This window comes from Fundulus heteroclitus, unplaced genomic scaffold (genome assembly GCF_011125445.2).
Source record: "Fundulus heteroclitus isolate FHET01 unplaced genomic scaffold, MU-UCD_Fhet_4.1 scaffold_514, whole genome shotgun sequence".
NCBI lineage: Eukaryota > Metazoa > Chordata > Actinopteri > Cyprinodontiformes > Fundulidae > Fundulus > Fundulus heteroclitus.
Genome location: NW_023396939.1, coordinates 9559 through 35306, shown reverse-complemented (window position 1 = coordinate 35306; position 25748 = coordinate 9559). Strand labels below are relative to the sequence as shown.

Genomic DNA, 25748 nt, shown 5'->3' with positions numbered 1-25748 from the left:
ATTTCATCAGGTATTTACAACTAAGGGACTTTGTAATAAAACACAGAGAGTGGACTAAAATCCTAGAGCCCACTCCAATCTAAGAATTTTTGATAAAATTACAAACAGGTAGTGGGAATAAGAAAATTATCAGCTATTTGTAAAAACTATTTATAGATATGGATCCCAACAAAACTCTGAAGACCAAAGAAAAATGGGAAAGTGAAATGAATATAAATATTCAGGAAGACAGATGGGAGGAAATATGTACTGAAGCACATCAAGTCACTAACTCTAATACATGGCGGGAATTCAGGTGGAAGATAATAATAAGATTCTTTAGAACACCAGCGGTCATATCCAAAATGAGAAACATACACTCAGATAAAAGCTGGAGAAGTTGTGGGTCACACATTGGTAATTTAACTCATATATTTTGGACATGCCCTAAATTGAGAAAAATGTGGGATGAGATATTTGAGGCATTTAGAAAAGTATTTCAGAAAACCTTTAACAAAAATCCTGAGATGGTACTGCTTGGATTATTACCAAATGACATTACTGGAAAAGGAAAAAAATACCTTCTACATATATTACTGATTGCGGCTCTTAAATGCATAACAGTTAAATGGCTCAAGCACGACCCGCCAACATACAAAATGTGGATTGAAAAAGTCTGGGAAATCTATCATATGGAACAAATAACTTATTGCCTGAGGCTTCAAAAAGACATATTTGTTAATAGGTGAAAACCTGCCATGACCATATTATTGCAGTAAATTTACATTTATTTATTGTTTATTTTAATTTTTTTATTTTAATTTTAATTTTTTTATTATATATTATGCGTCTCCTTTATCTTTATTTATCTATTATTTTTAATTTTCCCTTCCTTTTATAATTTTATTCTTATTCCATTCTTTTATCTCCATTTGCGCTGCTTACTTATTTACTAACTATATTTGTTTGTAAGTAACACATGTTTAACCATGTGACCTACTTTACTTGTAAGTTTAACCTGATGCATATATTTAGTATTTTTTCTAAGTATACTGTAAGTGAAGAATGGGAGACTGAAGGTGGGCTTATATGTATATGTCTGTGTAAGTTGCAAAAATTTAAATAAAAATTAAGTAAAAAAAAAGTAGAAATAAATTAATAATAATTATTCAAGTTAAAGTAGCAACATTAAAATACGGTATAGACAAGAAAAAAGTAAACATTAGTACAGGTTTAAAAAATTAAACAACAGAACATGTTATAATGGAATGTCAGAAATATGAACAAGAAAGAAGTAGGAGCGAATTTGAAAGGATAACATAAATGTTTAATATAATACACAACTTGCAAATGAATTTAGAGATAAAAATTTTCAAATTACGATTTTTTAAGTAAACTAAATTGATTTGATTACATAGTATTTTCGTACACATGCTCCAGAGAATTTTAACTATGGTGAACCCACTGTATAATATAGCTCAGTGGGTGAACCACTCTCCATACCAGCGGGGGGCGGTAATGCAAACCTTGAGTTTAACTGCATAGAAGAAGAAAAACAAGAGAAGAAGAAGAAGAAACCCCTATATAAACTGCTTCCAGACACGGTTCGGCCTTTCTGTCCGTGTGTGGAGAGGATGACAATGTGGCAGAGAAGTTGTGAAGATTAAAACCAGAACGGGATTTTTGCCTCGTGTGATCCATGTCTGTGCAAAACAATGCGAACCTTTGATCGGGTTTTTGTTTCCGTTGTGAGCTGAAAGGAAATCGTGCCATGTGCGGCGGTTCCGTGACCCGAGCACGTGGGTTGGCTAGGATACGAGTAATGGAGGACGATCAAAGTGGGGTTGGCGGATGATCGGTTCCTTCAAACCACTTGCGAATCAAAAGATGGACCACAACAATCCCGAGGTATTCCTGATGATGAAGAACTCGATCCTTTAGATGTTTTTTCAGACTTCTGTCATGGTTCCACGTGTGGCTGTGTGATAGGCCTTGGTTAACTGTTGCCAACAGTTTCCACACGTTTGTTCCCTCAAACCTGGCGAAATGAACTTGATTCTTGACATTTTGTGTCCAGGTAATCAGTCGGTGTTTCTTTGCTGAAATCAGTTTCCTGACACACTTAGTACTTTGAAGCAAGTGCTCTATCTGGAGCAGGAGCTGGTTTTTAATTGAGAAATCCTCTCATCGTTGCAGCTATTGCTGCATGGGTTCTTTTAGATTTGCATTTAGAACACATGCAGGATTTGCTACATTTATAAAACATCTCATTGTGAAAGTTTTCGGTTGTAAAACATACTTTATATATAAAATCAGAGTAAAAGAGGATGTATTAATAAATGCAAACTAAACTATCATCTGTCATTTTATTGTTTTCCAGAGTCGCGAAGAAGCTTGATGCTGAGTTAGCAGTTATATGCTAATGGTGAGTTTTGTAATGACCTGCAACATGAGTAGAGCTGGGTAATACAAGGTGCATAACAGATAAAAAATGTCTATTTATAATTCCCTTATATCATCTGGGAAGATCAGAGCACTCCCCGAAGTTCAGTTTTATTTCTATGGTGAAATCCACTTTTTTTCACAAGGTCCACATTTTACATAATGGCAAACTGTTATGTTGTAGTATTTAGTTTTCCTTACAAGCAACACATTTTACACTAGTATTAACAAAAACAAGGTAATTTGTCATTATGGAAGTCCAAACCTTTATATCCTAAAACTTAAACATTACCCCACCTTGGCGTCTAGGCTTGGTCATGCTTTTCAACTGCAGGAGAATTTTCTGGGAGTTGCACCCATGGATGCCAGATGTCGTTAAAATCAGCTTGCAGGACTGTTTGTGGTTCTATAAGAAGTCCTTGTTTAAAGCTGAATTAATCTTATTGCCCAGCTTTACCACTGTATGACTTACTATTAATAAAATGCTGTGATGATGATGCACAAGACTAGAGTCTCTGATTATGATGAAGCTGTTTCAGATGGCACTGAACATGCATAATGCAAATTTAACAATCCCAACTGGTTTAGTAAAAGACAGTATTTATAGGTGTTTTTTTTTTTTTTTCTTCTTCTTTTAATCCAGACGGGCAATCGGAGCAATACGCCCATCGACCAAGTGGCTCACTGCAGGTAAGCCTGGGGTCTACAAGCTACTGTTTATGTGGAATGATGATTTTTGGACTAGAGTCTCTGAGAAAAAAAAAACATGAAGTTGTTTTCACAGTTCACTGACCACATAACCACAGTGGAACGGAATGCTTTATCTGTTGACTGCTTGGTGTGTAAATCACTACTGTTTGCAGTCAATGGGTTAAACCATCCATGTAACCCCTGTAGTTGGTCCCTGTTATTGGAATATCGTTAATGATTTTAGTTTCTGCTTTTAGGTAATCTACTCCTGTTCACTGGCGTGTTATTTGTGAGTATCAGTTAACATTAAAATGGGATTTTGTGAGTACATCGTTGTTACCATAAAACCAGTCGTGTGCCCTTTACGCTCATCTGTGGTGCTACATTAGAATTCAGTGCATTGCTATAATTACTACAGTCAGCATTGTAGGGCGTTTTATCAGTAATACTTGTGAGCTAACTTTGTATTTTTACTAAAAGGCATTGCAGTGTTACCACCATAAAACTGCAGTGTTTGGAGGAGGAGGAGAAGAGTTGTGGAGTTGAAGTAAATCACCTGTAAGCTGGCGTCCTATGCAAAAGATCTATGAAGCAGCTTCCGCTCCACACGTCTGGTCAATGATGATGCAGTTATTCGGTTCGACTGATGTTAACTGAAGTCTACTCGCAGCGCACTGAGACCGTGAGACTGCTGGAGCTTTAGAGAAACTGCAGCCCACTATGGATGACATCACTGTGTGGTTTCCTTAAACTGCTGACAATGGCAGCCATTGCTGGCTTTGGCCATTAGGGCACAACAAACTGAACTGTTTCAACTGTAATGCAGATGGCTGGACTTGGTTTCTTATTTAAAAGTATGGTTGGGAGCATGTTGGTTTGCAAAGCTGTAACTTTAGTCTCCAAAACTCTTTAATTGAAACATTTAACCTTTGTCTTCACAGGAGGTGTGCTGTTAATGAAGGCTAAAGCTTAATGGATCAAGTCATTCTAATGATCCAGCAAAAGTTATTTTTATTTTTTTTTTATCTGGTTTATTTTACCTGTAAATGTTTGTTCCTGATGTAGGACATTTCAATGTATTATCTGTATATTAAATAAAGACCTAATGGTGCAAACATTTAAATGCCTCTGCTTATTTAGCAGCTCTTCCTGCTCAGAAGTAAAGCCTGACACAATAAGTTTCTGTCTGGGTTGGAAAATGGTTTGTTTACATGTTAATGTAGTCTATATGGTAAAATTGATTGGTTGCACTGTGTGAAATTCATATTTTATATACCACATATTGTTTTATATTTTTTTATTTTTTTTTGTACTTCCAAAGGTTAAGTTGTGACATTTCAGTTTAGGTCAGTTGGGTTTATAGTTTTTTATTATTATTACCAAGTACACCATATGGTCATTAATCTTGCAATATTTAAAAAAAAAATGTTTTAAACTCTTGGCGTTTCTAAAGAACTATATAGATTAGACGTAGCTTGATTATTGTAACGGTCCCTACCAACGTCTCACCTGGATTTCGCCCCATTGTGGCACAAGAAAGGAATTCCTTTGAGTTCAGGGTTAAAATGGAGGCCGTTTCATCCAACGCCCTTCCAGAGGCTTTTAATTTGAAGGGCTGGCCCGGCAGTTAGCCTTTGTTCTGAGCCAGGTAGACGCCTGGTTGGGAAGCGGCTTCAGGTTGTGTTCGTTTGACACGGTGGTTCTCCCAGAACTCTGTGTACATGTTAAAGTTCTGCATGTACTCGGTGGAAGCTTCCAGGGAGAGCAGCAGTCGCGGCAATGAGCTAAGCTGGCTGAAGGTAAGGCTTCAGCGCTGCATTAGCATGTTAGCTACAGCAACACAGAACATAAGACGTGTGTGTGTGTGGTGGGGGGGGTATGGATTGAGAGGAACTCCGACATGACGGAACGTTTGCGGCCAAAATCTACGGTTTGCCTCCTGTGGTACAATGTTAGCTTAGTAGCTTTGCTCTTGACGTGGAGCTTGGCAAAACTGAGAACTACACATTTTTCCTCTTTTATTTCCAGGCGTGGGATTCGGAGTGATGTCTTTCTCAAGACGAGGGGAGTTCAGGAAGTTGGTCCCCTCCCGGCCCTGGTGTTAAGCGACAGCTCGGGTCCCAGGTTGCCAGCTCAGTTGGGCGTGATCCGGACTTTGTGAAAACCCAGCGGAGAGCCCGTAGTGTTCTCAGCTTTAAACATGGCGGTTGGCGTTGCTCAAGACGCTGCTGCTCGTTGAAAGCTCATTTGGTGATGTGCCGAAGCCAAGTAGTTCCCTGAACTGCCCAACCGGTCCACCACACCCTGCGGGTGCGTCTGGCCCCCAGCCTTAATCTAGTGAAATATTCGTGTCAGGAAAGTTGCAAGAGGCCTGAAATCAAGGAGTGTTCGGCCTCCAGGCCAATTAAATAAAGTTTTAAGAATTAATGGCTGCTGTGGTGGGGAGAGCGTGGGGATGGGTGCGCTCTTGGGGTAGATGGACCCCACAAAATCCCCCTACTTTGTGCCAACAGCAGCATGTTAAAGGTGAGGGGGGTGTCAGAGGCTGGGCCTCTTGGATGTTGGGAGGGTGGAGGAAAGGAAGTGACCCGAGTACTCCAGTAGAGGAGTATTGGGAGGCACAGGAGAAGCTGCAACCCATGGAAGTAGAAGATCTGGGAGCCGGCAAAGCTGAGACAGACCCACAAGTGTCAAAGTGGTGGAGCAAATATCTCCCATCCTTATATCCGTGGCCAAGGAAAACGGATACAAGTGGATTGAGACAAAGGAAAAGTAACGGTCAAAGGGGGGATCTGTGGCTGAACGATGCTGATGGGGACTTTTCTGATTATGGAACCCCTCCTCCATCTCCCAACCCTTCTCAGCTGACATCTCCATTCCGATTCTTTGCAAGCAGCTGGAATTTGGAGATTGTGCCTGAGCACTACGAGATCTGCTTCAACTTCCTCCGCCACTTGTTTGACCTGTTTGTAGTTGCCTTCCTGTGGACTGTGTCCCCTCCTGTCAAACTCATCCTGGAGGTGTCGGGGGTCCAGGGAGCACTGCGGCTGTGGTTTCATGGCATGGCCATGTTTTTGGTCTCAACAGCTGGGATGGCAGGATTACTCTGGTTGATTCAGGAGTATCTCCCCCAGTTTGCTTTGATCTACGGCATCGTCCAAGCTTTGGTGATCTCTGTTAGTGTACGACAGAGCGTGATCCTTGGAGTGGAAGAAGACAAAGAGAGCACGAAGGAGACAGATGAAAAGAGAGACCATGCAGAACAGGAGGAGAACCTTGTTTCTAAGGAACTGCTGAAAACGACTTTAACGTAAGGTGAGCCTCTTATCAAAACACTACAGTGTCACTCACGTGAAGAAACATACAGTAACATAGGCTGACTGTCTGCTATGAGATTGTGCAATTAGCTTCCAGTCATGTTAAAGCTGGGCAGTATGTCGATTTAAATTATAGTGAGATATATGAGCTTTAAGATGAGACTGTAGTTCTTAAAAGATTTGGCGAGGCCTTTTTATAATTACTTCATGAAAAGAAAAGCAATGCGTGTAATGGTAACAAACGGCTCCAGTGAAGAGAAATGTAAACATTAGTGTAGTTCTTGTTGTGTTAGTGGTGGACATGAAAGCACAGGCCACTCTGTGTGTTGGTAACAGCTGAGCTGTCTCATACTGATGCTCCAAAGAAGGGAAAGAACATGACGACCATAGGAAAAAATTCATTCATCACTGCTTTAGTTATTTTAGATTTAGAGTAGGGCTGGACAACATAGAAAGAAGGCATATTGATAAAATAGAAATATTGATTGATAATTATCAAAAGATTCAAAGCGACTATTTTAAGTGCAGCCTTGGCCATTTCATGCTGTCTAATGTCTTATTTTTAGATAAAGAACACAAACATTCAATTTAAACTCAACCCATTTATTCAAGCAACCTTTTACCAAAACTGCAATTTTTTCTTAAAAGAAAAAGAACATATGCTCTCTGAGCTTTTTGAAAGGGGACATAAGTTGGCGAAGGAGTGTTCCTGGGTTTACGTTTTTTTTTTTTTTACCTGCATTCTACAAACGATATCCAAAAAAACTAAATCATATGTTCTTCTATTGAGATGATGTGTTGAGATCAGAGCTGAACATGTAAGTTTAAATGAAAATAAATAAATTAATAAAGGATATTTAGAATAGGGCCTGGTACAGTCACCTCTTGCTGAGTTTTTAGCCTCCTGTTAGCTTGGTTAGTAGGTAAACTGGACATTTTCAGCCGCTCACTGTGTTTTCATCTGACATTTCTTTTCCACAGATGATGCAGGAATTCATCTTCAGCCGTTCTCCAGCTGTGTGACGACTGCACAGACACCAACCGATTGTTTATACCACTGAATTCATGAGTTATAACCATATTTCATTTTGATTTGGAGTTTAGTGAAGTTGTTACTTGTTTCTCTCTGTTTTGCCTTATATGGTGTCTTTACATTACAAACATCTACTGATCACCCTTAATGTTTATAGTAAGACTATTAATGCTGAGAAAAGTAGAGTTGTGGGTGTTGAGGAGAAAGGTATGTCCAAAAACACAATAGTCACGACTTGCACCCGTGCTGCTGCTTAGTTTTGTTGTGGAAATCTTTGCTTACTAAACCTTCAGATTATCTCCAGGACTCTTTTAAGGATTTTTCAAGTCTTGGATTGTTTTTTTCTTTGTAAGATAAGGCTTCTGCTTTACAGCCCAACACCTTTGTCCAGATATTTGGACAAGTTGGAACACAACCAGAAATCCCTTCAGTATTGCTGTTAGTCTTATGGCAGCCTCTCGACCAGTACCCTCCTCCTCCTGAAGGAAACATAGATTTGAACAATTAAAACTGCAAACTAGGGTGTCAACTAAAGATGGAAAAGGTTTAAAAATTATTCATCATGACCTCACTCTACATTACAAAACCCTGGCAATAGACGTTTGAGAGCCATTGTATATCAGCTACACCTACCGGATTTGACATCAGATTATTAGTAATAAGTCATAAATACATCCTCGCCGGGCCTCTTATTAATCTTAGTTTGTTTTTCCCAAGTAAGAGGTGAGCCAAAGAGGTTTAGGACGGTAGAATAGAGAGGGGGCACATTAGCTGAGTTCGAGAAGGATGAAATTGCATATTTGGTATAAGTGCAGCGTACTTTAATGAGGGATCTAAAAAATATCTTGAGAGCTTGCTAAAAGAGCAAACACTAAAAAGGAACATTTAAGAATAGTTTCTCCAGTTAAGCCTTGGTGTTGGATATTTCACCTCGTATTTGGAAAGGATGTTTTTCTTTTCTTTAGGCGGACGACTGCAGCTTTCCTAATGATCCCTAATGCTGTCTGGGCATTAGCAAGTGGTGTCCATTGAATCTGACATAACAAAGGGCTCGATAAGCTCTACTCTTTGGTTTCCTTGAAGGAATGTCTTCCAGCAAAATAGAGTCCAGTGTGATAACAGGACTTGGCTTTAAGATTAATTACCTTTTGATATTGCCTTCAGTCTCTGCTCCAAGTTCAAATAGAAATTGCCAGTTTGCTAGCCTAGGACTAGGGTAGCTCAGTGGCCTGACTCGGTTTGGGACTAGTCTTTTTGGAGCTTTTTAACCCCTGGAATCCTTCCCACACATTGTTAAAGGTGTGTGAGACTTTGTTATTGGGACCTCAATCTCACATACCTTCCCCCAGTCTTTTCTTGTGACTTGTTTGGTTGGACAGGGGTTTCATGTATAGGTGCCTTTACTGCAGTGAATATGAGAGCCTTTGGTTCGGAACAGAAAACTTGCGAGGTCATCAGAGCACTCAACTACTCCGTACACTACAAAACATGCTGTTTTTATCCAAATATGGCCTAGTCATGGATCTCACATTTGGATGCATTGTCAGAAAATATGAGTTATAAACATGTATTGAGTGGAAGTAGATGATTGGTCCTGCTATCCAAGCAACTAAGGAAGTGGATTCACCTGAAACAAATTCTACTTCAACATTTTAAAGGGTGCCTTGAAACAGAGTTTTGTACATATAAAAGTATTATGTGAAATATTTCAACTGCACATATGTGCTTCTGCTGTTGAATTGCTGCATAAACAAGCAGCAAACTTGTGCTGCATGTATTCTTGCTTCCTTATGTTGACACAACAAAATGGACATGAATTGGTTTGGTTTTGTTGCATGTTTTCACTCTCGACACTTCGACTTTTAGCTTATAGATATGGATGTAATGTTTTGAACTGGATTAAAGTCTCCAAGACATGGAAGCCTGTCCAGTGGACATAATTTAAATGTCATTGTCTCAGGGCACACGATGCACAATAAAGTTGGTAAGAAAATCTTGTTTTCAGTATTTTCTTGAGCAGAAAGTTTGTTGCATGAATCCATCTATGGTGGCAGAACATTGGATACACCGCACCTTGAATTTGTTTTTGTTTTTTTTAAACCACAAAAAGGCTGAATGTTGCTTTCATAAAATGTATTTTCTATGTTCTAGAAATATTTTAGTCAAAGATGAATTTGAGTGTAGTAATAGTAGGCAAATTGAACTTTATTTGTCTCCATAGACAAAAAGCCCATTTTGAGTTATTTCTCCTCCTAAACTTGAATAATTTCAGTACTTTTAGGACAGATGTAACATCTACAACTCTATTGCATTTTTCTTCCTCGCCTCCTGATGTGAAGCTTTTTAACACTAATGTGACGATCATTTTAGGATCCAAGATATTTTTACATGAGCACCTGGTCACACCTGACCAGTGCTGGATCACCTCACTGATGCTGTCATGTGAATTTAACGGAGCGCAGAGAAGTAAAGGGTGTGTTGCTTCCTGTTTTGTAGAATCTGCATATGAAAGATGGCTGTACTTGTTAATTAAAGCAGGTGTTTCTTTAGACCTGACCTCCTTTTAAAAATCTATGAAGTAAAATATATAATTTTGACATGTTTGTAATGCTGGGATGACCTTTTATTAAAGCAAATTCAGAGTTTATGTGGGAAGTTGTTGATCCAAACAGCAACAGGACATGGAGTGGCATGTTGAGTGAAATGCGAAAAATAAATGGCTGATTTGACTCTTATATTGGTAAAACCCAATGATTACATTGTCTTGCAATACTGCATTCAGATAAACTTCCAGTAGTTTGTCTTTATATGGCAGAATTAGCTTTATTTGGTCCTGATAGTGGACAATCAAGGGATTTTACTTGGGTTACAGAACTCAAAGCACAGCCATTTGGTATACAATATAAAACATTATGGTTTCATGTAGGGAGAAGGGGAGCTTGTGAAGATGGAGTATACCCATTTTGTTTCCCAGAAATGTAGCTGAATAATCAGGGTTTAAGTTGTCCATTGAGCGCACCAGACTGACAGCCTTATCTGAGGCAGCTGGTTTCTGCAGGAGTCCAAACAGTCTGTGTCCAGGATGTGCAGGGTCTGCAGAGATGTTGGCAGCCTCTTCCCTGAGCCTAGACCTGCAGAAGATCTGAACACAGGACAGACATAACAATGGCAATGTAGGTGATGATCAGGTTGTACTTCTCAGTGCAGTTACCAAATGAAGTCCAGTCTGCTGGGCCCTGTTCCAAAAAGTGTCTGTGTGAGGACCAACTAAGGTCCAGAGAAAGGGTGGTTTCTTAGAACCGGAACTGACCCACAGTAAACGAGTTGGTGAGGATGGTGAGTGGAAGCAGTGTGGGGAAATTCTTCTGAAATGGACCATCTCCAGTCTTGAGCAGGTGATGCACCAGGTGGTTCTGGTCACGCTGGTGGACAACCAATCTACTTCCTGTCTGCATGTGGATTTATCAGTGTCTTGTATCTGTCCAATGACAGTGGTATCATCTGGGAGAAGAGGGGTGCCAGTACTGATGGTTCTTTAGAGAAGATGCACCCTAACCTTAGCTGTTGCCGCCTGTCTGTGAGGATGCTCCACTGAGGGATGCAGGCAGGTCCTGCGAATTGGGTGACCTGGTGGAGGATGACTGAGTTAATGGCATACATACCTTCAAGGCTCAAGAGGTCCAGGAGAAAGTAGTCCCAAGCTGACGACATCATCTGCCAACCTGTTTGCCCGGTAAGAAAACTGCAGGTGGTCCAGTGGGTGGACTGATCTCCATCAGATGCTTCAACCCCAGTTGCTGAAAGGATCTCATGACCACTGACATTAGGGCGACAGGCCTGTCATAATTTTAGCCCATGGTTGTGTGTTTCTTGGGAACCAGGAGGATAATGGAATGTTTTTGAGCCGGACAGAGCCTAACACAGCTCAAGAGATGGGCTTTACGATAGAAAGGGTGTTTGATGGATACTCTCACTCAAAGAAAATATTGGATTTAGAAGCCTGACAGCTGAGTAAAACCTGGTTTTAAAAGCAGAGGTCTGAAAGAATTGACTTATGGTTTACCATATTTTTGCTTTGCAACAGCTTCATATCATTCTGGGATTACTGGAAAACTAGATTTTCCTTATTCTATGGGGAACACATTGATACATATGTTATGCTTTTTAACTTTAATCAGTTTAAAACTTTTTCATATTATATCTGCTTTATTATGTTAATGGTATATACAGGAAAGTTGTACAACAATGCATATGTACTAAAGCCAACATGTAGAAATGGTACAGAAGGTGGTATAGATAAACTAACATACATAGCATCACGTACCTGTGCAAAGATGAAAATGATAATAGCAGTCTACTCACAGCAGAGAAACAAAGTAGCAATCATAGACCTTTGCTTCTGATCTGAATGTAACATTATCTGTGATCGAGTTCAATTTGTTCACTTTGGTCTGTGCGGACTTTCAACTAAAGTCTTTGCTCCTCCAAGTCACAGCAATATAACTCAGTAACAATGCAAACACTGCACTACAACCACAGTCACCCGTTAGCATCGGTTTATACAGGTGAACAGTATTTATCTACTGCCAAGTGGCTGATGGGAGTCCGCCATCTTTCTAGAAGAAAGTGCATTAACAGGACCGACATATCCTACTCACTCATCTTTTACGTTACTAATGAACATCTAAAGCAACATTTAAAAAGTCCTTCAAAAAGATTTAATAAAACCTCGGTTAAACTGTTCATTGGACACAATGAGTTCCCCTCAGAATTTTAAAGTATACACCATACTGATTTAGTAATAGCTCTCTACCGTCAGACCTTGCTGTTGTTTTTTAATTGTTTCAAGTTATTAGGTTAGACTTCCGTCTAAGGAGCAGAATGTACATTTTTTTTATGCTTGCATAATTGTCAAGGAAAAAGAACAGAAGAAAAACAGCAGATATAAAAGAACTACATGCCTCGTAGAAGGTAAATATTAAATTTAAACTCAAACACAATTATTTGAATCTGAATTTTAATTCTGTTTAATATGCTTTTGTGTTCTGTGGTCCCACAGCAGCAGTCATTAGTTTCGGTGGCAGCAACGGTAAATACTGATCACAATATTAAAGGTCTGATTGTTTTAACTCTCCCATACTTGTGTAAACATTGTAAAGCAAATCAACATCAAATGTTAATTGACTGCATGTCAAAAACCAGCATAAACTGAGACCAGCAAGTAAAAATAAATACAACCAATTAAGAGCCATCAGTAGTAAGTAATGGACAATTACCTGAAGCCCTATCTCCCATCATGCTTTGTTTCAAAGACACCTTACAGTCAGAAAGTCCAATGAGCTGCTGGAGAATTGCAGCATGACTCAATATTTTGCTGGAATGACAAGAGGGAGTTTCAGCTCTGCAATGGTAGGAATATAATACCTCTGCAGTAGCTAAAACGTGTAAAAATACAAACAGAAAAGTTTTGCACACAACTATGGTTTCGGAACAGTTTAATTAGCAGTCTTCTAAAGCCTGAAAATGACTTCTGAGATTTGCAGTATCACAGTTAAAAATAAATTACTGTGTGAACTAATGTGCTGAACAGTGACTGAACATTCTCCGTTTTCCAACACAAGTTTGACAGAACAAGTCATCATTCAATTCAAGTCCATACAATTGAAAACATTTGAAACAGATGTATATTCAAATTTAATGGATTCAGAATCTAGCAAAGAGGAAAAATGGAAAGCAAAAATAAACCATCTACCAGCATATTCATGCAATGAAAATGTAGCAGCCATGAAAGGCTTATTGAGTGCGCTTTTTGTTCCTTCTGAGATTGGTTTAAACTGAGCAAATCTCTGTATCGCCTTAGAGCATGAAAGCATACAGAATCACCAATCATCTATCATTTAATAACTTTGTGGTTTAAAATGAGCTACCTATTTCAAACTACAAATCCGCTGAGGGGGAAAAAGCATTTAAGATTTTATAATAAACTCTCCAATCAAGATGCTGTGTGGTTTTAGGCAGAGCAGCAGTACAGAGGTCAAAGCTGTGCTCCAGCAGCTGGAACTTTCTGACTTCAGGCCTGTCAGTAGTGCTCTGAGGAAACTAAACTAAAACAGTGCAGTTTGTAATATGTAATCCCCCCTAAACACGCTCTGTGTGGCACATTAATGGCTGTGCGTCCCCCCAGAGTTTGGAGGTGTACTGGTCCCACCATCAGGCCTCTGTCCATGTCCTTTCCTGCCGTGGCCCAGGATGCAGTTAGTGCTTCCACACCCTTCAACCTCATCATCTCCTTCACTTTCAGAGGAAGATTCTCCAAACTGTCTGGGCTTTTCATAGATACAGCAACCTGGAACACAACATTAACAAATGTAACAGGATTAGAATGGACAAAGAACAAAACAACCACATTTTCCAATCTGGATGTGCTGATACAATAGGATACGGTGCTGGACAATAGTTCACAAATTTAGGATCATTGCTACATTAATATTGCAAAGAATGCTTGGGCTGCCATAAGCCTTTATACCAAGATATGAGCTTTTTTATTTTTAAAATGCATCCATATTACCTATGACAGGAAATACTAGGTGCTGCTTGCTGTTTATGTAACACCAGCTGTTTAAAGAGGCTATTATGATGTTCAATGAAACTTAAAAAGGTTATTATAATTGCGATGTAACGAAGTTGTTTAATTTTCAAACATGAAGCTTTAGCCAGATGTTTTTTTTTAATACTTAAAAAAGGCTTAAGAGTGTGATTCCTCTGTAGTTGGAACACACCCTCTGGTCCCCCTTTTTGAATAGGGGGACCACCACCCATTCTGCCAATCCAGGGGAACTGCCCCCAATGTCCACGTGATACTGCAGAGCCGCGTTAACCAACACAGCCCCACAACCTTAAGGTACTCAGGGCGAATCTTATCCACCCCCGGGGCCTTGCCACCGAGGAGCTTATTAACAACCTCGGCGACCTCAGCACCAGAGATAGGAGGACCCGACCCAGAGTCCACAGGCTCTGCTTCCACAATGGAAGACGTGTTGGTGGGATTAAGGAGGTCTTCGAAGTGTTCCTCCCACCGACCACCCCCACTGTAAACAGTGTTGGTACTGGACAGCTTCCCCCCCCCCCCCCCGAGATGCCGGATGGTGGACCAGAATCGCTTCGAAGCCGTACAGAAGTCTTTCTCCATTGCCTCTCCGAACTCCTACCACGCCTGAGTTTTTGCCTCAGCGACCAGCCGAGCCGCCCGCCGCTTCGACTGCCGGTACACATCAGCTGCTTCCGGAGTCCCACAGGCCAATAAAGCCCGGCAGGACTCCTTCTTCAGCTTGACGGCTTCCCTCACCACTGGTGTCCACCAGTGTGTTTGAGGGTTGCCGCCGCGACATGCACCGACAATCTTGCGGCCACAGCTCAGACGAGCCGCCTCAACAATAGAGGCGCGGAACAAGGTCCACTCGGACTCGATGTCCCCCGCTTCCCTTGGGACGTGTTCAAAGCTCTTCCGGAGGTGGGAGTTAAAGCTTCGTCTAATGGGGGACTGTGCCAGACGTTCCTAGCAAACCCTCACAATACGTCTGGGCCTGCCAGGTCTGACCGGCTTCCTCCCCCACCATCGGAGCCAACTTACCACCAGGTAAAAAATCTTTTTTTTCCCCTGTCTTTTTTTTGCCAATAAACTGTTAACATGGTTGTCTTATAGTACTGCCAACATATCCTGGTCATTATTTGTTGAAATCCTGCTTTTGTGTCTAAAATCATCAGTGTGAAGCCCTCCTAGGGTTAAACATGGAATATTGAATTAACATTGCTTTTGGCTGATGTGACGTAATCCTGTTCTAGTGACGTCTGTAGCTCTGGGGTATAAAAGTAGCCCTGTCTTAAAAAAAAACAGCTCCCTCCATCTTGTGCCTCCATAGAGAGCACTGTTGCACTATTCAAACCCTCTAGCGACTTTTTTCCTTCAAAAAAGCAGCTAGAAACAAATCTACCAACTTTATATATATTGTTGGGAACTTTACCTGAAATAGTAATATCATCTTTATTGTCATTGAAACATACCTTACAACAAAATTTGTTATCTGCTTTTAACCCATCACCCTTGGGGAGCAGTGGGCTGCCATGTGCGGTGCCCGGGGAGCAATCTGGGGATAAGGGTCTTGCTCAGGGACCCAGAGTACAGGCGCTGGGGATCAAACCGGGTACTTGCATCCTTCTCTGAGTGCAAGCGCACTGCTCTAACCACTAGGCCAATACTCCCCACCACTAGGCCAACACTTCCCAGTTGTCCTGCCGTTAGTGTCTTGAGGCAGCTGGGAAGGGTTTACTGTAAGACTGCGGTGAAGTTAGTATCACATTGGAAATTGGACATTCGCTGTGAGACTACGGTGAAGATAGTATCAGATTGCACTTACAAATGAATCGTGATGCGCAAAGCTGCCGGTGATGGCACCTGGATTACAAAGTAGGAAATAAATATAATAATATATAACTGGACCGATCTTGCCTCTGCAGCTTCGGGTTCGGGCTTCACTGAGTCACCATCTTGAGCCAGCAGCTCAAACTGATGAGGCTCATCCCAGCTGGGCTCAACAAGCCACCCTCTACCTCCGGGGACGAGGGGGGTGAAAAATCCTTCTCAAAAGACCAGCATAACTCTGCTCACTCTCCATGATTCAATATGGAAAATCAAGCTAGCTGCTGATTACCCCCAATGCTTTGATAGAGTTTTTCAAATTTGCCTGGGGCGGAAATCTGCTTTTACATGGGGTGAGTTACATTTGAAATATGCATTATTTTACTACAAGTTACTGCATGGTCAGAAAAATAATAGAATAATGTCATATTCTATGACGGTCCATATTTCAATAACAATCATGATGTCTGTGCTCATGTTACTCTGTTTTAGGTAGTAAATAGTCACCACAAACACTATTTTACAATAACTATAGTTATTTTATTACAAATAAAATCATGTTCAAAATATATTTCAATAGCTGCAATATAAAGACTATATTTCAAATTATCTAATTCTGCCAGTGTAAACCAAAACAAAAATGTCAACGGCAAACAGTTCTTATACGTTTTAATAATAATGATATAATTGGTCCTGAGACTGTTCTATTATCATGTGAAAGTTGATATTAGGCAGAGTTTCTTTGTGCAAGTAATTTTTAACAATAACTGGGCTTGCTCTGGTTTTTCTTTCTGTTTGCCCCACTCTCCTCAGCCAAGCTAACATGAAACACTGCCTCCTTTGCTCCCTGTGGTGCCACACTGTAAGGGAAGTTTGATGCGAAACATGAATCTGTCAATCTGTTTGGTTATGGTCGTTTCTCTTAAGGACTCGGATGTGTGGCACAGGAAAAATTAATTTTGAAATTTAATTCCAGAAAGGAAATTAGTAAAACTGAATTTTCAATACAATTAAATACAGTTTCAATTGAGTAAAATTCACTTCCAAACCACTACATTTCTTCATTTCAAATTTAGCATATAGAGGTTCAGTCTAACCAATTCAAGTTCAGTTTCTAATGGCACAAATTTCTGCCCATGCTTTTTCTTAAGATCTGTTTGAATATGATTGTATTTCACTTTGAATTTTCCTGTATGATCTGATTAAACAGATTTTTTGTAGAGTGCCTTGAGATGATGTTGGTTGTAAATTGGCTTTATATAAATAAATTGAATGCAACTTCAAACCATTAATCAGTGCTATTATGATAACATTTTCCCGTGTCCCTAGAAGGTATTTAAACTCACATTTAGATGATCGTCTTCCCAGGTGCTCATTATCAACTGTGTCACTGGACCACTCCACCTTTTTCTCAGTCTTCCTCTTCCTTAGCTTGATCGTCAAACTCCGTCCCTCCTGTAAAAGCAAGAAATAAACTTCATATCAGGAGCAAACTATGTCCAGGATTTATTTTTAATATTAAATAAAATAGAAACAGCATTCCAATTGAGGCTTTCATAACTTTGGAAAGGAAAAGTCCGCATATTTTTTACTTACATAGGTGAAAATCATCTTTTAAACAGATTTGCAACAAATACTCTTATATTTTCATCTTTGTTTATCACTTGGTGATATTACACTTCTTACAGAGCAGATCAAAACCAAGGCTCACATTGACCTCTCTGATTGGAATGAATAGACATAGAACCTGTGTCTGCTTTCCAAAAATGGAGTTCAGCCGGTATTATTATTATTATTATTATTTTTTTTAACTTACAACAAATGATCTAAAGGATTTATGGAACGTGAGGATTAATCACCCTCGTAGAGCCTTCCTTGGAACAGGATGGCTGGTAAATGGCCAAAACACATTTAAATTTGTCCCCGTAAAGCAAGTCACAATAATTTATTAGTATGGTGTAGGGGCCTCCTTTTGTGGCCAATACAGCGTCAATTCGTCTTGGGAATGACATATACAAGTCCTGCACAGTGGTCAGAGGGATTTTTAGCCATTCTTCTGCAGGATAGTGGCCAGGGGCCCGTTCTTCGTACGCGCCAACTCAGTTAGCTGGATTTGATTGTTGACGATTTGGCATTATCTTGGATCGTTTGGTTCTTCGAAACTCATCCTGCACTTATTGTCATAACAACATGTGCGCCAGCTTAAACCTGCTTAAACATACATACATACATACATACATACATACATACAGAACAATAGATGACAACAGCATACAGACATATAGATATAGAAGATAATAAGAGAAGAGAACATAAATAGATACATACAGAAAATAGAGATATATATAATAGATATAGTATAGATAGAGATAGAGAGAAGAGAGAGAGAGAGACACAGAGAGAATAGAAGATACATATACAGAGAGATACACAACAGACAGACAGAGAGAGATAGGAGAGAGAGAGAGAGACAGAGAGAGAAGCAGAGAGAGAAGAGCGACAAGAGAAGACAGAGCAGACAGATGAGAGAGAGAGAGAGACAGAGACAGGCAGAGAGAGAGAGAGAGAGAGAGAGACAGAGAGAAGAGATAGAGAGAGAGACAGAGAAGACAGAGAGAGAGAGAGAGAGAGCGAGACAGAGACAGACAGAGAGAGAGAGAGAGACGAGACCGGACAGAGAGAAGAGAGAGAGAGACAGAGACAGACAGGAGAGAGAGAGGCGACAGAGACAGACAGAGAGAGAGAGAGAGAGACAGAGACAGACAGAGAGAGAGAGAGAGAAAGAGACATACAGAGAGAGAGAGAGAGACAGAGACAGACAGAGAGAGAGAAGAGACGAGAAGAGGAGAGAGAGAGACAGAGACAGACAGAGAGAGAGAGAGAGAGAGAGAGAATGAGAGAGAGAGACAGAGACAGAAGAGAGAGAGAGAAGAGAAAGAGAGACGAGAGAGAGAGATAAGACAGAGAGAGAGAGAGAGATTAGAGAGACAGAGAAGAGACGGAGAGAGAGAGAGAGAGAGAGAGAGAGAGAAGAGAAGAGAGAGATGAGAGAGATAGATAGAGATAGAGAATATAGAGATAAGATATATATAATAGACATTACGTAGTATTATACATATATATGATGTAGTATATATAGATAATATATATATATAACATACGTATATATACATACATATATATATATAGATATATGAACATATATATATATATATATATATTAATACATATATATACATACATATATATATACATACATACATACTTGAGTTAATCCTTCATTAACTCAAGTATGCCCGTTTGTATGTGCCTGCACACAAGGAATATCTGTAGATGTAGCCCTATAAATAGGAAACACCTTGGCTTGGCACTCCCCTTTTTCTAGTGCAAATGCGTGGTCTTGTTAAATGGAAATGGTAGCACTGATGTAGAAACCGCACCACTGCAAGTACTTTAAACAATATTTTAAACTCAGTTTCAATGAGGATTTTGTGTATGAAGTCCACACATAGCCACGTTTTATAATGGGATACTTTTATATCTGGTTTATCCAAAGTTGTGCACTGAACATTATCTGTGATTATCTACGACAAATGGGCAAATTAAGGGTTAGGTTTGTAAGTAGATTTTCATTAATCAGTAATAGTGACAAATTAATTAGAAGAGCAACAGTTAATGAATAAACCTCTACTCTTAGCTGACCAATAGTAAATGTCCTCTTTCGTTAGCAACAACAGCCTTTCTGGCTGGTCCCGCTGCAAGGCATGTTGGTTTACGTATCCAATAATCATTTGGCCGCCAGTAACATATCAGCACAGCAAAGGAATGTGTGGATCGTGACCAGCGTACACCTGAAGTCCAAGTGAACCACAACGCAAGCAAACTGGCCCAGCCGCTCACGCCTCCTATGTTGCCTACTGACGCAAGCTACCATGATGGGGGATTAATACCCACCTGACGCTTAATATTGTAGGCTAAATAAACCTAAGGTAACAATAACACCACTCCCCGCACAATAAAAAGCTGATGAACAAACAGCTTTACATGTTTAAACATGGAATAGCTACTTTCAAGAAGCGGACGGGCCTCGTTTTCGTTGACGGTTTATAAGTCACAACTCAGCTGTTCAGCAAAACAGTAAAATTGCCTCTGGCACCGTTAAAAAATCTTTTACCTGCTGTGGCGGCGGCGGTGTGCTTGTCTGAACCGTCTCCGTTATCGTTTCACTAGATGTCCCGGGAACCTCCGCCATCCCTGCAGCTGCTTCGCTAACGCTACCGTTAGCTTCTGTTAAAATGCAAAGCAACTAGAATCCGGCCTCCGCGAGGTGGCAGTTAAAGGTATCAGACAAGCTGGGAATGACCTTAACTCATTGGCGCGCGCACACACATTGACAAATAAACAACTAGCGTGGACCCGAGAAACGGAGAGTTCAATAGATATGAGCTGGAGACAACACAAGTTGCAAAACAAAATAACCTGAATCGAACCGGAAATAGACCATTTTCACAAACGGAAGTGTATGGGCGCAAGCAAAAGCAAGTCCTCTCACTCAAGTAAATCACTGGTTTATGTTTTAGCTGTTGTCGTTGTCATTTATGTCAATATAATTGGGGTTTCTTAAGATTATTTTCTCAATATTTTAGTTTTAGAATAGCACGTGACATTTCTTCTAGATTTAATTGTGGGGAAGATATTACCTGACGGACTGTCTTTCAGTCCGTAAGGTTAGAGCAGCCCGTCCAACTAAATCCAGTCTGATGTCCAGACAGTGTTTACAAAGGTATGTGCTGCACAGTCTTAATACATTTGCCATTAAAAACAATGATAACAATAAGCATTACTATACCGATTTATATGTATTTGTTCGATTCAAGATTATTTGGTGGTTGCACTCAGAAAAGCTAAATTGTCGTGCGCTTTAGAAATACACATACCCTTTCGTGTACATTAATTGTACATAAAATCAATAAAAATGCGGACCTTTAATCAATAAAACTGACGTTAAAGGTGATAAGGTTGTGCATTTATATTTGTTTCCAGGCTGGTTCGTAGCTAAGGATGTGGAGTACAGGTCATTGTCCGAGGGCGAGGCTGGTAGCAAAGACGGCCACTAAACTGTGGTCCAGCAAGCCTTCAGAACCTTCTCGTCCCGTCCCTTCCGCGCTGCCGCGGCCCCAAACCGAGAAACACAGACGCAGGCGCGAACGGGAGAAGACAATACTGTCAGTTCAACATAATGTGAGTCTGAGAGAACCTACATTATTATCATTATTATAATTTTTTTTAGAAAGTAATTATGCATAACCACAGAGACCAGGTATTAAGATTATAAGGCAAACTTCAATTCAACCAAGCAACTCAGAAAATTGGTAGTTCTTCAGGTACCACCTTTTTTTGGAAACATGAAAATACAAAGAAACGTCCTTTTAAAGCTGCAGTAGGTAACTTATGTAAAATTTTATTTTTGTCATGTTTGTTAAAACATAAAATATGTCCTTACAGTAAAATATGAGAAGGATAATCTGTGGGGGAGGGGGGTGGATCAAAAATCAAGCTACTGTGGCTCCTTCCAGTAGTACTACTTCAACTTACACGCTCCCAGTCTGAAACAACCAATCAGAGCCAGAAAGAATCTCTTAGTAGTGTCAATCACGCTCCTGCTTACAAATAGCACGCTTAAGACATGCTGTGATCTCTGCATTTGGGGCCATTGGGGCCTGGCCCCACCAGATGCCTCTGTTTAGCTCTATGTTTGCAATAATCAGTGGGCAGAGCAATATTGCAAAAAATACAGATCCCATTAGTAATAAAATACTGTTAGAAACATTTGTGTCTATATATGTATGTCTGCCTGTAGGAGCCACAAATGTATTATGTTTCTTCATCACATGGTGTATGGTTGCTGTGGTGATCACTGATCTCTATTTATTCACTGGATTGCTGATTGGCCGTTGGTAGTATGCGTTGCTGTGAAGCCACCAGCTGCCATATTGGTATTCCCTATTTTCCCCCAGTAACTAGGGAATACGTGCGCTACAGCATCGAACAACGATGATTTTCTCATGTTCGGGGGGGGGGGGGGGGGGGGGGGGGGGCTTAAGACTTTTAAAATGTCAAATGCCATATACTTTTATGCTGTGTCTGTGCATTAGCCTTTAAATCTGACATAGATTTACAATAGAGCTAAATTAATGAATAGATTTAAGCACTCCACAGAGCTTCAGTTTCTACACTACATTTCTTAATAATAATAATAATAATAATAATAATGCAAGTAACAGTAAACAAATGACCAAAAATATCTTCAATGATGTAATGATATACAGAGTTGCGGTTCGTGTTGAGAATTTGCATATACTATACATACAAGTATGTATGCACATACTTGCACCCATTGCACCCATCTCACATTCTGCACCCATTGTTTCATCCGTGCAGCATCACTTTGGGGAAATCTGCAATCAACCAAATCAATATACGTGTGTGTGTGTTTGTGTGTGTGTGTGTGTATTTATTGTTGCACCAGTTCAGGACGTGACAGACTGCATTTCCCATCAGGCAATATGGTCAAATGGCCACCAACTCCCATCATGCAACACGGTCAAAATGGTCACCGACTCTGATAACATTGCTATGGTGATAAGTATTTAACCCGATCGCACACTTCGATCTGCCTTCTTATTTGGTGCCCCGCCAGACTGGGAAGACACCCACAGCTGTTCATTCCGTCGGGATTTTCCCCACGTGCTAGATTGTCTCGCTGGACCGACATTTACCGAAGCAACTTCATCCCTGCCGATGCAGGAGGTCGACTTAAAAAGAAGTACTTTCAAATCCAGTTCGATCAAAGACTGAGAGCCGTTATCTGCCGGTGATCGCTTTCGTTTTGGCCAAACTAAACACCCGAAGAGCCCAGAGACTTCGGGGACCCCCCCCTTTCCTTGCTGCCTGACGGACCTGCGTTCGCCGAAGCGCTCCAAGACGTCGGCGGATTTGGAGCTGGGACATCCCCTGAGACAACGTCAGAGTAAAGAAAGATTCCCCCCTTTTTTTTAAATCTCTTTCACCCATAAGGTGATATTATTTAACAGTGGTCGCTTTTCCCATCTTTTTCCCCATTTCTCTCGTTCCTGTCACCTCATCAGTGAGTTAAATCTCTTTGTTAAACCTCAGTTCGCGGTCTCCCCTTGAATTTCTCATTCAGGCCGCTCTCTTAATCAAAGTACCATCCTGCATTGGCGTAAGCGCTGGTTATGTCATTAAGACCTCCCCTTCACCCATCATGCAAGGTTGCAGGTCATGTGTCGTCATAGTCGCCATCTTGGGAAGGTGCAGCGTAGCTAAGCTGTAACTAGACTGTTGACGTTGACTGTTGAGGCGCCCATCCAGTTTCTCAGAGCTACTTCTGCCTTTCAATGCTGCTACGTCAAATGCTGACGCCTTGAATGTGATGTTTAAACAACTGTGAGTTGAACTAAGATTTGCTGACTCTCATTTTAATCCATTTTGAATTGTTTATTTTCATATATTTTCACATGTTCATTTTAGTAGTGAGTAGAGTTCCCAAGGTTGTTGAATTAGAATAATTACTGTAAAAGGGAATTGCTTTGGTTCAATAAATAGCAACCTGTGGAATAGTAATTGTTTGTGTTCATTCCAATTCAGAGTTGCATGGTTTTTCAGAATACAGAGTTGCCTCTTTTTGAGTTAACATCCCACATAAATACAGAGACATTATCATTGGATTGGTGATAAGGAGTAAGGGTTTAAACTCTAATTGCAGTTATAATTTGAGTTATCAACGCTGCTGGATAAATCTCATCGGCCAGAAACCGATCAGACCTCCTCTTCCAGCATAAATGAGTCCATAACAGCCAATTAATAAATGCAGTAGTGTTATAAGCCATTACAAGCTTATAGCCTGGTATCACCACCATTTGAGCCATATGTTGTTATAGCTACTATTTGAGTTTGAATGACCAAATATTAAAATTATAATACCAAATTATAATAAATAATAATAATCATATTCAAACACCTTCTGGCATAACAGTATATATATATATATATATATATATATATATATATATATATATATATATATATATATATATATATACAGTGTTTCCCGCAGGAATTTGCTTAGGCGAGGCGGTGAGTTGGGGGGGAGGGGGGAGACGTGACGACAATTTTTGCGTGGACCGACTGGCGGGGGGCGGGGGGAGATCCCTGCGTGCATATCCCTGCCGTTCAGTATATGCACGCACGAAAGCAGCAACAAAAAAAACATGTGTTAACGTCAAATAAACATGCAAGCATATCGAGTTTGTTTCTTTCTTTTTTTTGTGTGTTTTTTTTTCTTTTTTTTGGAATGTTGGCGAGGCGGTTGCGTGAGTTTGGCGAGACGCCAAGACAGCGCTGCGGGAAACCTTTTTATATATATATATATATATATATATATATATATATATATATATACACACACACACACACACACACAGGGGTTGGGCAATGAACTATGAAACTGTGGTTCTCATATTTTGTATACACCTCTGGCTACACTAAACCTCCAATATAAAGCAGCGTAATTTAACTTCTACCACTTCACCACAAATTCGTAAATGGTATGACTTCAAAGCGTTACAATCAGTCAGTCACCCATTGACACCCGGACCCTAGAGGAGCAATAAGCGTAATTGTCAGGTCTAAATACCTAAAACATCATACAACACAGGGAAAGAAAGGCACAAAGACAATTAGTTTGGTTTGGCTCGCGAGGAGAGTAGGAAGAGACCGTACAGTTACAATCTCCAACCCACTCTGCCGGTCCCAGCGTTCTCCTCTCGATTTTATTAAGTTTGGGGCGTTTCCCTAGTTACAGGACTGAGGCTGTACTGAAGGGTGGGGGAACAGATAGTTTACAGCCTCAGTTGTCAACAAAGATACACAGCTGAGTAATCGCGTTCAGTCAGCATATAATCTTGTAGCTGAGTCTTCTTGTTTCAGGAACGGAAGAAACAGAGTGTCTTCTGTTTCTTCACAGGGACATGATTAAGCTATCATGTGAGTAATATGATTATATCAGAAGCTTACATTACTACATCATAACAAGATAAATCGGTTAATGAAGTATAAACATTAATCCCAACAGTAATTAATAATAAGCTCCTTGGGGCTTCGCCGTTGTAGCTGTTTAGGGGTTTCCTGTGGCTCCTCTCTGCTCTTCCCTGGAATGGGCGAGGCAGCTTTCCCTGTGTTGGTCCCTTTTTGGCACCTTTGCTCTGGGGGTCCCTTTGGGAATGTGGGATTCTGGTTCCCCTGGCGTCTGCCTCAGTGCTTTGGGGGATGGGTCTTTGGCTCCTCACAACCACTATTGAGCATTTTTCTTCTGGATAAACCTCACATACACAAGCGCACTCTCACAAACACCTTACCTGACTCCGCCAGATAGATTTGCTCCGCATATCCATCTGGAAACCTTCCGTTGAAGTAACTTTGGGAAGGGGCGAAAATACTGGTTAGCTGATTGGCCTATGTTGGTGATAGACGGGCCAAATGAACCAATCAGATTCGTCGTCGCTCTGTTACGAGATACGACGAAAACACAACCACAAGCCAAGCTACTCTTGCTGCTGCAGGTAAAGGCTCGTTAGCTCAGCAAAGAAATACTCTGTAATTCCGATAAAACTTGCTCGATAGCCACGCTAACGCTAGTTTCATCGGCTGAAACCGCCATGTTCTTTAGACTGAACTGACGCGCTTCCCGTTGCGTCACACCTCAACCCGCCTCAAAGCCAACGCTGATTGGACGTTCGTTTGGTGAACGGCTCCAAATTTTCTTTAACGGAGAGTATCCAGACTGATCTGC

At 40.5% G+C, this 25748-nt stretch overlaps 2 protein-coding genes and 2 long non-coding RNA genes across 6 annotated transcripts; 3 read left to right on the top strand and 1 right to left on the bottom strand.

Moving 5' to 3' along the window:
• Positions 1 to 1559: 1559 nt before the first annotated feature.
• Positions 1560 to 4234, top strand: LOC105921766. Of its 2 annotated transcripts, XR_001165531.3 has the most exons (5): positions 1560 to 1887; positions 2360 to 2404; positions 3065 to 3111; positions 3369 to 3400; positions 4053 to 4234. It is a non-coding gene; the product is annotated as an uncharacterized LOC105921766 (long non-coding RNA). The 2 variants fall into 2 exon arrangements; XR_004929684.1 differs by lacking the exon at positions 3369 to 3400 and having other exon boundaries at positions 1561 to 1887.
• A 352-nt stretch (positions 4235 to 4586) lies between these two features.
• Positions 4587 to 9458, top strand: cunh6orf47 (chromosome unknown C6orf47 homolog). Of its 2 annotated transcripts, none has more exons than XR_004929683.1 (3): positions 4587 to 4910; positions 5140 to 6426; positions 7410 to 9458. XR_004929683.1 is itself a non-coding variant. In XM_036132478.1 (3 exons), exons 2-3 carry the CDS (start codon positions 5538 to 5540, stop codon positions 7411 to 7413), a joined length of 888 nt encoding a protein of 295 aa, XP_035988371.1. In that variant the 5' UTR covers positions 4587 to 4910; positions 5140 to 5537; the 3' UTR covers positions 7414 to 9458. The 2 variants fall into 2 exon arrangements, 1 of the variants encoding a protein (XP_035988371.1); XM_036132478.1 differs by having other exon boundaries at positions 5140 to 6421.
• Positions 9459 to 11654: 2196 nt separating this feature from the next.
• ppp1r11 (protein phosphatase 1, regulatory (inhibitor) subunit 11) lies at positions 11655 to 20372 on the bottom strand. Its single transcript, XM_036132479.1, has 3 exons — positions 20052 to 20372; positions 17224 to 17332; positions 11655 to 13807 (listed from the first exon to the last, which is right to left on the bottom strand). The coding sequence occupies exons 1-3, from the start codon at positions 20127 to 20129 to the stop codon at positions 13623 to 13625; spliced, it is 372 nt and encodes a 123-aa protein (XP_035988372.1). The 5' UTR covers positions 20130 to 20372; the 3' UTR covers positions 11655 to 13622.
• Positions 20373 to 20386: 14 nt separating this feature from the next.
• Positions 20387 to 21156, top strand: LOC118560923. The gene is made up of 3 exons (XR_004929685.1): positions 20387 to 20433; positions 20597 to 20660; positions 20921 to 21156. It is a non-coding gene; the product is annotated as an uncharacterized LOC118560923 (long non-coding RNA).
• The last annotated feature ends 4592 nt before the right edge of the window (positions 21157 to 25748 follow it).